This window comes from Lagenorhynchus albirostris, chromosome X (genome assembly GCF_949774975.1).
Source record: "Lagenorhynchus albirostris chromosome X, mLagAlb1.1, whole genome shotgun sequence".
Lineage (NCBI taxonomy): Eukaryota > Metazoa > Chordata > Mammalia > Artiodactyla > Delphinidae > Lagenorhynchus > Lagenorhynchus albirostris.
The window spans coordinates 15,230,434-15,242,706 of NC_083116.1; the positions used below are offsets into that span (position 1 = coordinate 15,230,434).

Below are 12,273 nucleotides of genomic sequence, written 5' to 3' on the forward strand. Positions count from 1 at the left end.
GTTGGGTCTTCGTTGCTGCATGCGGGCCTTCTCCAGCTGTGGCGAGCTGGGTCGTTGTGGTGCGTGGGCTTCTCACCGCAGTGGCCTCCCCTGTCTCAGAGCACGGGCTCCAGGTGTGCAGGCTTCAGTAGCTGTGGCACGTGGGCTCAGTAGTTGTGGTTCCTGGTCTCTAGAGCGCAGGCTCAGTAGCTGTGGCGCACGGGCCCACTTGCTCTGGGGTATGTGGGATCCTCCCGGACCAGGGCTCGAACCCGCGTCCCCTACATTGGCAGGTGGACTCCTAACCACTGTGCCACCAGGGAAGTCCCACTGTTTGTATTCTTAATATCGAATCCCTTTCCTTTATCTCCCTGTATTTTAGTTGCTGCTGCTAATGCCATTGCTGAAGAAAGACGGAGTCAGGGTAGCTTTAGCGCTCTTCCATCACAGCCCTCAAATATAAAATCAGCATTTAAACCAGGTATAATTTCTAGAATGCTTTGATAGATGTCAAAGTGTTATATCCTTAAAGTTTGATATCCTATGTCTAACTGTATTCTTTCTTTTTTTTTAGTAATAGATGGATCTGTGCTTAAAAATGATGTAAAGCAAAGATTAGCAAAGGAGCGCAGAGAGGAGAAAAAAAGACAAGATGATGGTATATTTTAGACTTTTTTTAAAAAAATTAAAATGAGTGAATTTTACGTTAAAGTTATATATTTCCAAAGTGGTTTTACTTACTTTTTAATCTGTTCATATGATAGATTACACGTTTTACAGTATGTGTTATACTGGATTAAGAGCTTATACTAAATGAGATAAAGAAGGTCCATGAAAAATATTTTACCAAATTGTTTTATTTTTGAACTAGTAGTTTCTGTTAGCTTTAATTTTCTGAAAATTAAGGTATGAAAATTTCTTCAACATTTGTAGAAACAAGCAAAATGGGATTTCAGAAAAATGACTTAGAAACAAAAATGAGGAAATTCCCTGGCGGTCCAGTGGTTAGCAGTCTGCTTTCACTGCTGGGGGTGGGTTCCAAAACAAAAACAAAAACCAAAAAAACAAAAAATGGAGTTGCTAATAATCCTAACATGGATATGGTATCTTTCACTGATTGCTATGCTTTTCAAGTGTAACTTTGTATCAATTAGGATCTAAAAGAATAATCTTTCTACACCTTGAGAGAATACTTTTTCATCTATGTATTTTTCTCATCTGGCCCTGTAAATCCACTGCAAAACTAGTGCTCAAGTTCATTCAAATAAAATAGCAATTGTCTTTGTTTTGGTGAGGAGCTGTTTCTTCCTGTAGCTCTTTAGAAGAGTATTTTACACCTTCATAGATGGCTCTCCAGGCTTTAGTGAGGGGAAATTTGATCGCAGGAAAGCATCATGCTGGTCAGTAATGTGGTATGTGCCTAAAGCCCACGAAGGTCAAACTGGCATGTGCTTAATATGGTCTGTCTAGATGAGGCCTTTGAAAAGAAGTTTCCTAGTAGAAGGGAAAAAACACATATTCTGGCCATGTGTTGTTTTTACATCTTGTGTTAATGTGTAGCATATTAATCTGATGGGGTTTGACTTCAGCTCAAGTCAGCAGAAACATCACATGAAAGAAAACATTTCTTCTGAATTTGGAATTTTAGTTCGGACAGGAGAGTCATCTAAGCCAATTCAGTTCTCAGGAGTTAAACGAACACCCAGTGGAAATGATTCTTTTGTGGCCATCTCTGTTCACTTATATAATAAGTCTTTAGTCATTAGCACAGGTTATGTTATTTTTAAGAAAGAGAATAAAATATAAACTTTTTCCTTCTCTGTCTGTAATGTGGAAAACGTAAATATTTTCTTGGCTCTTACCTTGCATTTGGAATATTTCAGCTAATAAAGAGACACAACTACTTGAAAAAGAAAGAAAGTCTAAGATCCTATACGAAAAACAGATGGAAGAAAAGCAGCGAAAGCTGAGGGAACAGAAAGAAAAGGATGAACAACGGAGAATATCTGCAGAAAAAAAGAGAAACGAAAAGTTACAGGAAGAAAGGGTACATGTTTTTCTAGGCTGTTAATCAGATGATGCACTGTGTTGCCTGGTTCTGCAGTACTTTTTTCTTAGCCCTTCTCTGCTTTTACTGGAACCAATCCCAATTCTTCTTTCATCTTTCCTTCAACATTAGCACCTCTTGCCCCATCCTGATCCGAGCCTTGCACGTCCAGGGAGAGAACCCTGTCCACTTGCAGGGTGCCTGCGGCCTGGGCTTTGCTCTGAGCGGCTTTCTATCCTACAAAAGTGTTGTCCCATTGCCTAGTATTCACCTATCCACCGTCCCAGGGCCCCTGAGAGGCCCCCTTGTGACCCTGACCGGCTCTGCTTCTCACCTCAGCACTCGGCTCATCGAGTGAGTGGCGTGAGTGGCAGAGGCCCAGCCAAGCGAGAGCCTCGCACTCTCCCACGGTTCCCTGGCTCTCTCTCCTTTGCGCTCTCTCCCCCCACCCCTTCTTGTTCCTTTTTTCCCTCTGTTGTTCTGTAGCCCTGCTCTCTTTTCCTGTGGGGACTCTGCTTTGGTGTCTTTGGCACTCTGTTGCTATGAGTCACCGCCTCTGTCGTGCCCTCTCGTTCCCCCTCTGGCGCTCTTCATTCACTTTGTCTTTGACTGTTGTGTGGGCATCTGGCTGCCTGTCTCAATCTGTATGATTCTCTGTGGCTCCAAGTTGTTCCCCTGTAGGTTGTTCCACAGCTCTCCTGAGTGTCCTTGGCTCCTTCTGAATTCACATGTTCTGTCCTGTTCCTCGCTGTCATTCCCTCTTTTCTTTGTTCCAGTGACTCTCAAGTGTCCCTGAGTGAGCCTTGGTCTGTCTTTGGCTCTCTGTCTGACTGACTGACCTTTTTCTGCCCGAGGCACCTCCCTTTTCTTTCTGCTTTCTTTGTCTTAGCTTCTCCCTCTTTTCTCTCCCCATCTTTATAGAGTTTCTGCCTCTCTCAGTATATGGGTTTTTATCTCCCTCTCTTTTTTTTCTGTTGGTCCAATTTTAAAATGTTTTTCCCTCTCCTTTTCTCTTTGGTTTCATTTCTCCCTAAGAGCCCCCTTCTCTGTGGTGCTCGCTTTTCCTCCTAATTTTTGCACACAGTTGGCTCTTGCAAATGCCTCACCCCCCAGCCCTTACCCCCGTTGGCGAATCTTCCTTATTCTAGGACTATTCCTGTGCTGTTTCTTCCCTGTCCATGGTCCACTAGCACCTTCTCTGTCTTTTTTTTCCTTCTAGCACATTCCAGTATTTAATGAATTCTCATTCAGAACTTGTGTCACTCTCTGTCTTCCTCTGTGAAACATCTCCTTAATTTACTTCTCTGTGGTAAAGAGAGTGAAGGCCAGAGAGACTGAACTAGGTAAAGAGAGAACCAAAGAAAGTAAAATAGAAAACTGTGCACAGAGTCGGGGAGGGTCCTTGGAGGAGAGAGAGTCCTGGGGACTGGGAGAAAAAAAGACAATCTTAGAGAAAGAGGAACCTGAGAGAGAGAACACCAAGAAAGAAGCAACAAAATGATACTGTAGACAGAGCGGGAGCCAGAGACAGGGCAGGGGAAGAGGCCAGAAGACAAGGAGAAAGGGCAAAAGAGAACCGACCCCTGAGAGCCAGCATGGGGGAGTCCCAGACAGAGCAGGGACAGGTCGACACTGTGAGGAGGCTGCACGGAGGAAAAGAGGAGTGCTGAGGAGGGGCGAGTGTGGGCGGGGCTGCACGGGAGGCAGGCCGGGAGCTTGCACGGGAGCCACAGGTGCCTTCCTGGAAGGAACCTGAAAGAGCACAGAGGGTCAGCGCATCTGCAAACAGCAGGTTAGAATGCTTAGGAATCAGAGATGTTTGAGAAATACAAGAAGATTCTCTGTTTTTAGTCTTTATTATACTTTTTGGGTGTCTAACTAATTTAGAAAAAAAACTTACTTTCTGTTAGAAAATATAATTTTAAAATATTGCCATTAGATAAGTTTTATTTTAAGAATTGCAGTTGCTTTTCTCAGAGGATATGGGTGACTCTCTGTTTTCCTAGTATGTTTACCCTATTTGCCCTCAGAGAAACGGTGGGAACATCGTAAGGATGATGTTGCTATGAAACGATTGTTGTCAGGGAAGAATAGAAAACCTTCTGGCCCTGAGTTGATTTGCTTACCTGAGTGTAGTCCATGGTATGTTACAGCACAGGGTGAGGAATAGCTGAAAAAAGAAAACTGCCTCTCATTTCCAGCAATGGCCTTGTTTCGCCACAGTGTAGCATTTACATTTGTAGAGCTGTTATCCTGCCCAGTTCAAATTGAAGCTGAGGTCAAGACAAACACATCTCTTTAAAAATTTGATTAGTTAACGCCAGAATTTAAGATGTTACAAATGTGGGTATAACAGATGATCTGGCATAGATTTCACATATGTGTATTAGTTGATTTGTTTTTCCTGCCTCATTCTACAAAGAATTTAAGGTATATTTTAAAAAAGACATACCACAACCAGATGAGAAAATAAGTGGTTGAGGGAATCAAGCAGAGGGGGAAATTAAAGTAAGAAAATAATAAAACATAAGGTATAATTAGCATACACCAAAGTGTACCACTCAGTCTTTGTATAGTTGCTAGAATAGGCTACACGTTTGGTTCTAAATTTCCTAATGATATAATAAGCAAAGAGGGAAGCACAGTCAGCTCCTTGATTCGTGTCCATAAGATTAAAACCTAGTTATTCGGGAGAACGTGGATTGATACCCGAGATGTATTGAACTTTAACTTTTTACCTGAGATGTTTCCAGTTCTATCTTTTATTTAAAAAAATTTGCCTGATTGGAAAATTTGGTAGTGGGGGTATTTTATAACCGACAGATCAAAATTATACTAATCAATATAATGCATATGTAAAAATTTGTTGGCATTTTTTTTAAATAGGAGAGATTCAAAGCTGCCCTTCATCGTACACTGGAACGGAGCAGCCGTATTGATTATCAAAAAAGATGGTCATGGGAAGGCTCTACAACAGTGAACTATCAGAATAAAACTGGTAATTAATACAGCTGCTAAACTTTAAGTTCATTCATTTTCACATGTAAATATTGGCTACTAGTATAAGGTTGCATTTACTACAGAAGGTTTTGAGGTTTGTATCCTAGGTGAAAACACTGCCATGTACTTACTCTTTGGCATGCGTTTAAATTTGTGTCATGTGAGATCGCCAAAGAACCAGGTGAAATTTTATAGTAATTGTATTTTATCCACTATATCCAAAATCTTACCATTTAAACTTGTAATCAGTGTAAAAATGAATAATAATTGATAAGTTTTACACAGCTTTATCCAGTGCATATTTTAAAAATAGTCTTGTTTAATATTGATGTACTGTAAATTTTTCCTATGTGTGGACATAATTCTATACCGTTGCATAAAATGTAAGTAAAATTTATATAGTTTATGCTCCATAGAAGTACATCATGAACTCATTTTGTTTCAGCTAGTGATGCTTTTTTAAATATGAGTACAGTAAATCTTATATCTTTTCTCAGCCAACAGACATTCTGTATCTACTGAAAAGCTTGAACAGGGGACTTCTGGATTACATAAACAAGTGTCATCTGCAAGTCCTCAAAATTCTATTGCCAAGAGTAAGTAGTTATTTCGTGTATTCTACTGAGTTTCAAACCAATGAAATCAATTCTTTATATGTATTTCCACAGTACCACTTATTTAGATTGTAGGACATTTCAGAAGAACACCACCTTGTTTTACAGTAGAGATGGTCATTACTATTCTGTATTTTCATCAGTATAAATACTTGTTTCTTGATTTGTGTACTAATCATATCAGATGGGTTTGTTGGGCTTAGGTAGCCCAACAAATATGAAACATATTTTGACCAAAAGACATTGCCATTAGGTGGTACAATAATTTATTTTTAGAATTAATTCATATTCTATTTAACCTATAAATGAAATCACTTTTTCTAGGGACTAGACTGGTCATTCAGTTTTCATTAAGTTTCATGAATATTACCTCATTTAAGGAAAATAATAGCATATGTATAGCAGTGGACAGGTTGATCTGCTTCACATATATATAAAGTTGACAGGCAAGTATAATTACCTTCCTAGTTGTATAGTTAAGACCCCAAGAAATTCGGTGATTTCCACTCCTCCATACTTATTTATGGTTTATATTTTAGTCATTTGATGGATGGATCATGGTATTTAAATTGTACATTCCACTAGCAAGTCCATGTTTTCCCCCAAAGCAAATAAAGTGGTAACAGTGTTTAATGAGAGAAGTATTGCTAAGCTCCACTTTACAACTCTTCCTGCAGGTAATGCAGTGTTCTTTAAAATAAAACAAAGTTATCTACTATGGATACTTCAAATACCTTTTGCTCCTAGTGTTTGCACTTTTAATTAGCGTTCCTTTTTTTCTTTTTCTTTTGGCTGCCCGGCTTGTGGGATTTTACTTAGTTCCTCGACCAGGGATTGAACCCGTACCCTACGCAGTGAAAGCACGGAGTCCTAACCACTGGACAGCCAGGGAATTCCCTAGAGTTCCTTATCTTTAAAAAAAATCTTTACCAGAGTGTGTGTCAGTGACCATTTCTGGCTTGTAGTACATGGTGCTTCTCATTGATAATTGAAATGGATTAGACAGCCATACCCATATGGAGAAAAAAACAGAAGTGATCTGGGCAGGAAAAAGACATGGCAGATATACTCCACATCATTCCCTCAAACTTAGCCGTAAGAAAAGAAGAAATACCACCTTTGTACCTTGTGAATTGAGACAAAGGCATAATTATAGTTTGAATTAAAAATGTTTCTTTTGTATTATTAGGTGCCTTGGCAGTTTTTTGAGCAATGCTGATTGCTCTAAAATTCCACTACAGCAAAAGATTCTGGACCTCATTTAAAGTATAATTAGTTAATTGTCTAACTTAATAGGAAAGATTTCCATTTTTGTCTAAATATTATAGTTTTAATATGTTGAAAAGGATTTTTGTTTTGTTCATCCTTACGTTATTTGTACTTTTAGAACTCTTACAGTTTCCAACGATGAACTTGAGAGGTCTTTCATTGTTTGTCAGTCTTGGTGCATCTAATTTTCTCTTGTAGTGGTCCAATAAAAGTTGATCCACTTTCCACCCTTACCCTCAATATGCTTTCCCAGAGCACTTTTATGTATAGTCCAGGTTCATTCATAGATTAATGTGGGAGGATTTTCTTTAACACCTTGCTTGTCATATAATTAATTTATTATTCACAAACTCAATCCTTTAGAAAAACTAGGTAACATTCATTGTAATGTTATGTTTATATACTTTCATTTTAATTTATTTTAATTGTTTCATAAGCATTGGCCATGTTTTACTATCTAATTGCTTGGAGGAATTAGCAGAGATTTCTTGCACAGACATTTATTACATTTTTAATATGATGAGCAAACACTAGTGTGTTTTCGTTAATATGTGTGCCTGCTGTGTCAATGAGACATGTAAGGAGAAGGGACAGGTGATGACTTTCAAGTTAGTAATTAGTTGAATTGCGCTGAAGGAGCAATTCCAAGTAACTTTTTAATATAAGAAGGTATGTGTGGAGGATACTTTATGAAAGAGTTTGCTTAAAGTTACAGTATATTGCACACTCTGAAATGATGAATGCCGTTAAATTAATGATTCCAAAAATTTTATTGAAAATAAAATCAATATTGTCAGTGGCTTACCTTTGTAAAATCCCTTCAAATTGAAATAAAACCTGTTCAATCCAGAGAGATGAACATTTCAAACTCAAATGAAGTTTATAATCTAACCTGTGATATTTTAAGTAGCGTTGCTTTAAATCTTGACTGATTCAAATAGTCTGTTTTTCTTCTGCTCACTGCTGACTTATAATAACTGTTCACACTATTTTGTCATTTCTTGCAGTGTGATAATGAGGGATAGGTGATTTCATCACATGGTCGAATTGATTACACTTCTGTGGTTCATGCTGTGCAATTACATTATCAATTCAAGAATTTTCACAAGACGCTATGTTGTCATACGTACTTTAATTTAGAGGTTCCCAAAAGAGAAGTTCTTCTTTAAAGACTTTCATCAGTATCCTGAACCATAATATTTCAAGTGAAATGGAAAAGACACAAAAGTGTCTTTTCCCATATGACTGGTTTGGGTTGATAAAATTGTGACATCTATACCAAATGTTAATGATCATTTTTATTTAAAAAATGCTAGTTAAGGGACTTTCCTGGCAGTCCAGTGGTTAGGACTTGGTGCTTTCCTTGCCGTGGCCTGGGTTCAATCCCTGGTCAGGGAACTAAGATCCCACAAGCCGCGTGGCACAGCCAAAAAAAAAAAAAACCAAAAAAACCAAGTTAAAACTGAACTATAAATTACTTTAGTAATAGATGTTATGGACTGTGTCCAAAATTAAATGTTGTATATTCCTAATTTGGGAACTTTGATGTTGTCAGTATCAGATTTTCCCGCTTAATTTTTACTGTTTCCTAAATAATTTTATTTCACTTCGTATAACTTACTTAAAGAGTAAACTAGTTTTAAGTTTGGGCATGTAAAATTTCTGCATAATACTTGAAATTTAAATAAGATAAAAAATGTTTGGGAACGGGTGGCTCACCCCTGAAATAATATATATAAACAGCTTGTAAAAGGTAAAATTCTTTGCCCTTGATCTCCAGAAACAACAGAAAAGCGGAGAAGCTCATCTCTGAATAGAAGATGTAGCAAACTGCATTCATCTACAGAACAAGTGGAAGAAAAAACACCTGGTTAGTTATTTCTATGTACCGGTCTTAAATGGTGGTTTAAAAGCATTATATTTATGTCAACATTCAGCTGCTTGAAAAGCCATTCCAAAACATTGGAAGCCAAAATATCCCTTCTTTAACTAAAAAATGTACTTTGGTGCCATGCTTATTTGGCTGAAGCCAGAAGAGTCTTCAAATGAAATATATAATTCTGCAGTGAAGCTGAGGAGGTCACAGAATGTTGGTATAGACAGAGTTGTCCTGAAGCACTTGATTCCCTTCAAATGTTTCATCAGTTCGCACATTGAAGTTCTAAATTACCGGCAACATTTTGAACTTCAAAGCTTTGCTTTGTTGCTTCACAGCATAATCTACATCTATCCTTTGGGTGTGTTTTCACTGCTGATGATTACACACAAGATTTCCAAATTATTACTGAAGTACTTCTTTATGTAAAGTTGTTTCTAACACCCCCCTAAGTTTTCCCTGTTAAACATGATTTTCCTTTCTTTTCCGTAACAAACTGTTCACTTACAGAAGACTCTCCATTTAATTGATTCAGGTCACATCCTCTTATAACAAATGTCATTGTCACAGGGATCTTTTTTCTTTTTTTTATAAATTTATTTATTTTTATTTTTGGCTGTGTTGGGTCTTTTTTTCCGGACATGTAGGCTCAACGGCCATGGCTCACGGGCCCAGCCGCTCCGCGGCATGTGGGATCTCCCCGGACTGGGGCATGAACCCGTGTCCCCTGCATCGGCAGGGGGACTCTCAACCACTGCGCCACCAGGGAAGCCCTGTGTTGGGTCTTTGTTGCTGTGCACGGGCTTTCTCTAGTTGCAGCGAGCAGGGGCTACCCTTCGTCGCGGTGTGTGGGCTTCTTGTTGCAGTGGCTTCTCTTGTTGTGGAGCACGGGCTGTAGGCACGTGGGCTTCAGTAGTTGTGGCTCATGGGCTTAGTTGCTCTGTGGCATGTGGGATCTTCCCGGACCAGGGCTCGAACCCGTGTCCCCTGCATTGGCAGGTGGATTCTTAACCACTGCGCCACCAGGGAAGCCCCCACAGGGATCTTTTTGAACATAAAAATTTATTGGAGCAAGTTATTTACAAGATTTACTTTTAACAGAATAATTCACTCAGTCTCTTGGAGCTATTGGCAATCGACTTGACCAATATGACTGTCAGTGACATACATCTGGAGGAATCCATGTCAGAGTTGTTTTGTCATGTACAACTATTTTCTCCACGTGTGAGTTCCTCTGTAGAGACTCCATACATTGGGTATGGTTCTGCTAGATACATTACCTGGATTCCTGCTTTGGGGTTATTGTGGTATGCTGGGGCCTTTGCCCCTCTATTCAGGTATTCTTTTCCCTAACAGTGTAGTCCCATCAGGTGGCAGTTTTCAGTCCTGTTATATATGTGTGGCTCTCATTGCCTCTGCTTTTAGGCTGGGAAAGTTATCATTTGCAGCAGTTCACATTGCTCCTTCTTGCTTTGCATTTATTTGTGAGACCTCGAATCAAATCCTTTCTGTTTTTTTCTCATCATTTAGTTTGTCAGTTATACACTAGTCTTTGGGAGAATAATTTAATCCGTCTCCTGTTCATCCCAACAAAAGCGTCAGTAGCCAGGAACAAAAGTGCTGTTTCATTATTAATTTCTGGAAGCAGTACTCCAGGTAACAGGCATAGAGTAGAGTGCCTGAAAGTGTTAGTATTTGTGCTTAAAAGTAGGTTGTATCACTTAGTTTTCTACAGTAAGGCATAAAAATAATTTGAATCAATACTTTGCAAATGAGTGATTCTACCCAACATTTTATGTTGCATATTTATGATTTCTAGCAGGGTAGAATAGTTATCAGTTTAATTTATAGGATGAGATAGGGACCTTTGGTTGTTAAATTGTAAAACAGTGGGTTTCTTAACCTGTGTTTAAGCGTATCACAGTACTGTGAAAAGTACTGGATTTTAAAAATATAGAAAAACTTAAATAATATCAAGGGAGAAAGTGTCCTACTCCACCCTTCTTTTTTTCTTAAAATGTGGAAGAACAACATTGAGCAGCTCTTTAGCTTTTAATTAAGAACATAAAGATTGTTAGTAAAATAAAACAGATCTTCAGGGTTATGTGGATTTTCTCATTTATAGGTTACATATCATGTTAGACATGCCTTTAGATAGTAAGTCCTTAGTAATGGAGAGCTCTAGTGCATTGTTCCCATCCTTTTTGTCTTTTTTTCTCCACTTTTTCCTTTCCAGAATATATCCCACCCCCTTTGCTTATTTTTATGTCTATATCCGTATGATTAGTAAACCAAAGTGCTGTCATAGACTTTGTGGTAGTGCAGCTTTACTTCTCTTGGTAATCCTCAACTTTGTTTATGCCTAGTTGTATGTGTGTCAGATTATTTTCTACCAGTCTCCCCTGAGTCTATTGTAAGGTATTCTAATTACTTTCATTTTATTTTAATATATTACTCCTATTAAAAACCTCAATATTTTACCTTAAATTTCTGTAGTTATTAGAAATCTGGTTATTATACTTACTCTATTTTCTGTAGCACAGTCAGTGTTAAATAAGTGACTGTTTAGGCACATACAAGTATGTAAGTAAAATGCTTTCTCTACCAAAAGTGAGGGACTAAAAAATAACCGAGTCTTATATTTACCAAGTCTTTAGAAAGCTACCACCAAACACCTTCCTTAAAATGTTTACTTTAGGGAATGCCCTGGTGGTCCAGTGGTTAGGACTCCATGCTCTCAATGCCGAGGGCCCAGGTTCTGTTCCTGGTCAGGGAACTAAGATCCCACAAGCCACGTGGTATGGCCAAAAAAAAAAAAAATCACTTTATTATAAAGCAATAAATATTTAGTGTAGAAAATTTTTAAATATAATTTTCTATTATTCCAATACCCACTGATAACTGAATATTTTCTTTGCGTTTACATATTTTTTAATAGAATGGGATCATAACCTGCTTTTGTTTAAACTCAACATATACTGTTTTCTATGTCCAAAAATTGTATATTATTACTCTTAATGACTGCCTTAGTATAGTCCAAGTTTTGTGTTGAATATTTGGATTATATTTAAATATAATTATTAAATTATATTATTAAACAATGCTGTAGTAAGTAATCTCATACATACATTTTCATTTATTTATCTGATTTTTTCTTCAGAATAACCTAAAAGTGAAATTGCAAGAACAAAGAGTGTGGACTTTTTATTTTAAAAAAATATTGATTGATTGATTGATTTGGCTGCGTTGGGTCTTAGTTGCGGCATGCGGGATCTTTGTTGTGGTGCACAGGCTTCTCTCTGGTGTGCATGCGTGGGCTCAGTAGTTGCGGCACGCAGGCTCTCTAGTTGCGGCGCGTGGGCTCTAGAGCATGCAGGCTTAAGTGCCCCGCGGCATGTGGGATCTTAGTTCCCCAAACAGGGCTCGAACCCTTGTCTCCTGCATTGGAAGGCAGATTCTTAGCCACTGGACCACCAGGGACGTCCCGA

At 38.4% G+C, this 12,273-nt stretch overlaps 1 protein-coding gene across 4 annotated transcripts in view; it reads left to right on the forward strand.

Annotated features, from left to right (window-relative positions):
* The window catches only part of MAP7D3 (MAP7 domain containing 3), a 36,010-nt gene that overhangs the window by 5,923 nt on the left and 17,814 nt on the right, over positions 1 to 12,273 (forward strand). For all 4 annotated transcript variants that reach the window (XM_060138112.1, XM_060138115.1, XM_060138113.1 and 1 more), the window contains exons 2-7: positions 362 to 460; positions 554 to 637; positions 1,863 to 2,026; positions 4,913 to 5,024; positions 5,524 to 5,622; positions 8,690 to 8,779. In XM_060138112.1, the coding sequence (XP_059994095.1) occupies positions 362 to 460; positions 554 to 637; positions 1,863 to 2,026; positions 4,913 to 5,024; positions 5,524 to 5,622; positions 8,690 to 8,779 (648 nt within the window). The remainder of the gene's footprint in view (positions 1 to 361; positions 461 to 553; positions 638 to 1,862; positions 2,027 to 4,912; positions 5,025 to 5,523; positions 5,623 to 8,689; positions 8,780 to 12,273) is intronic.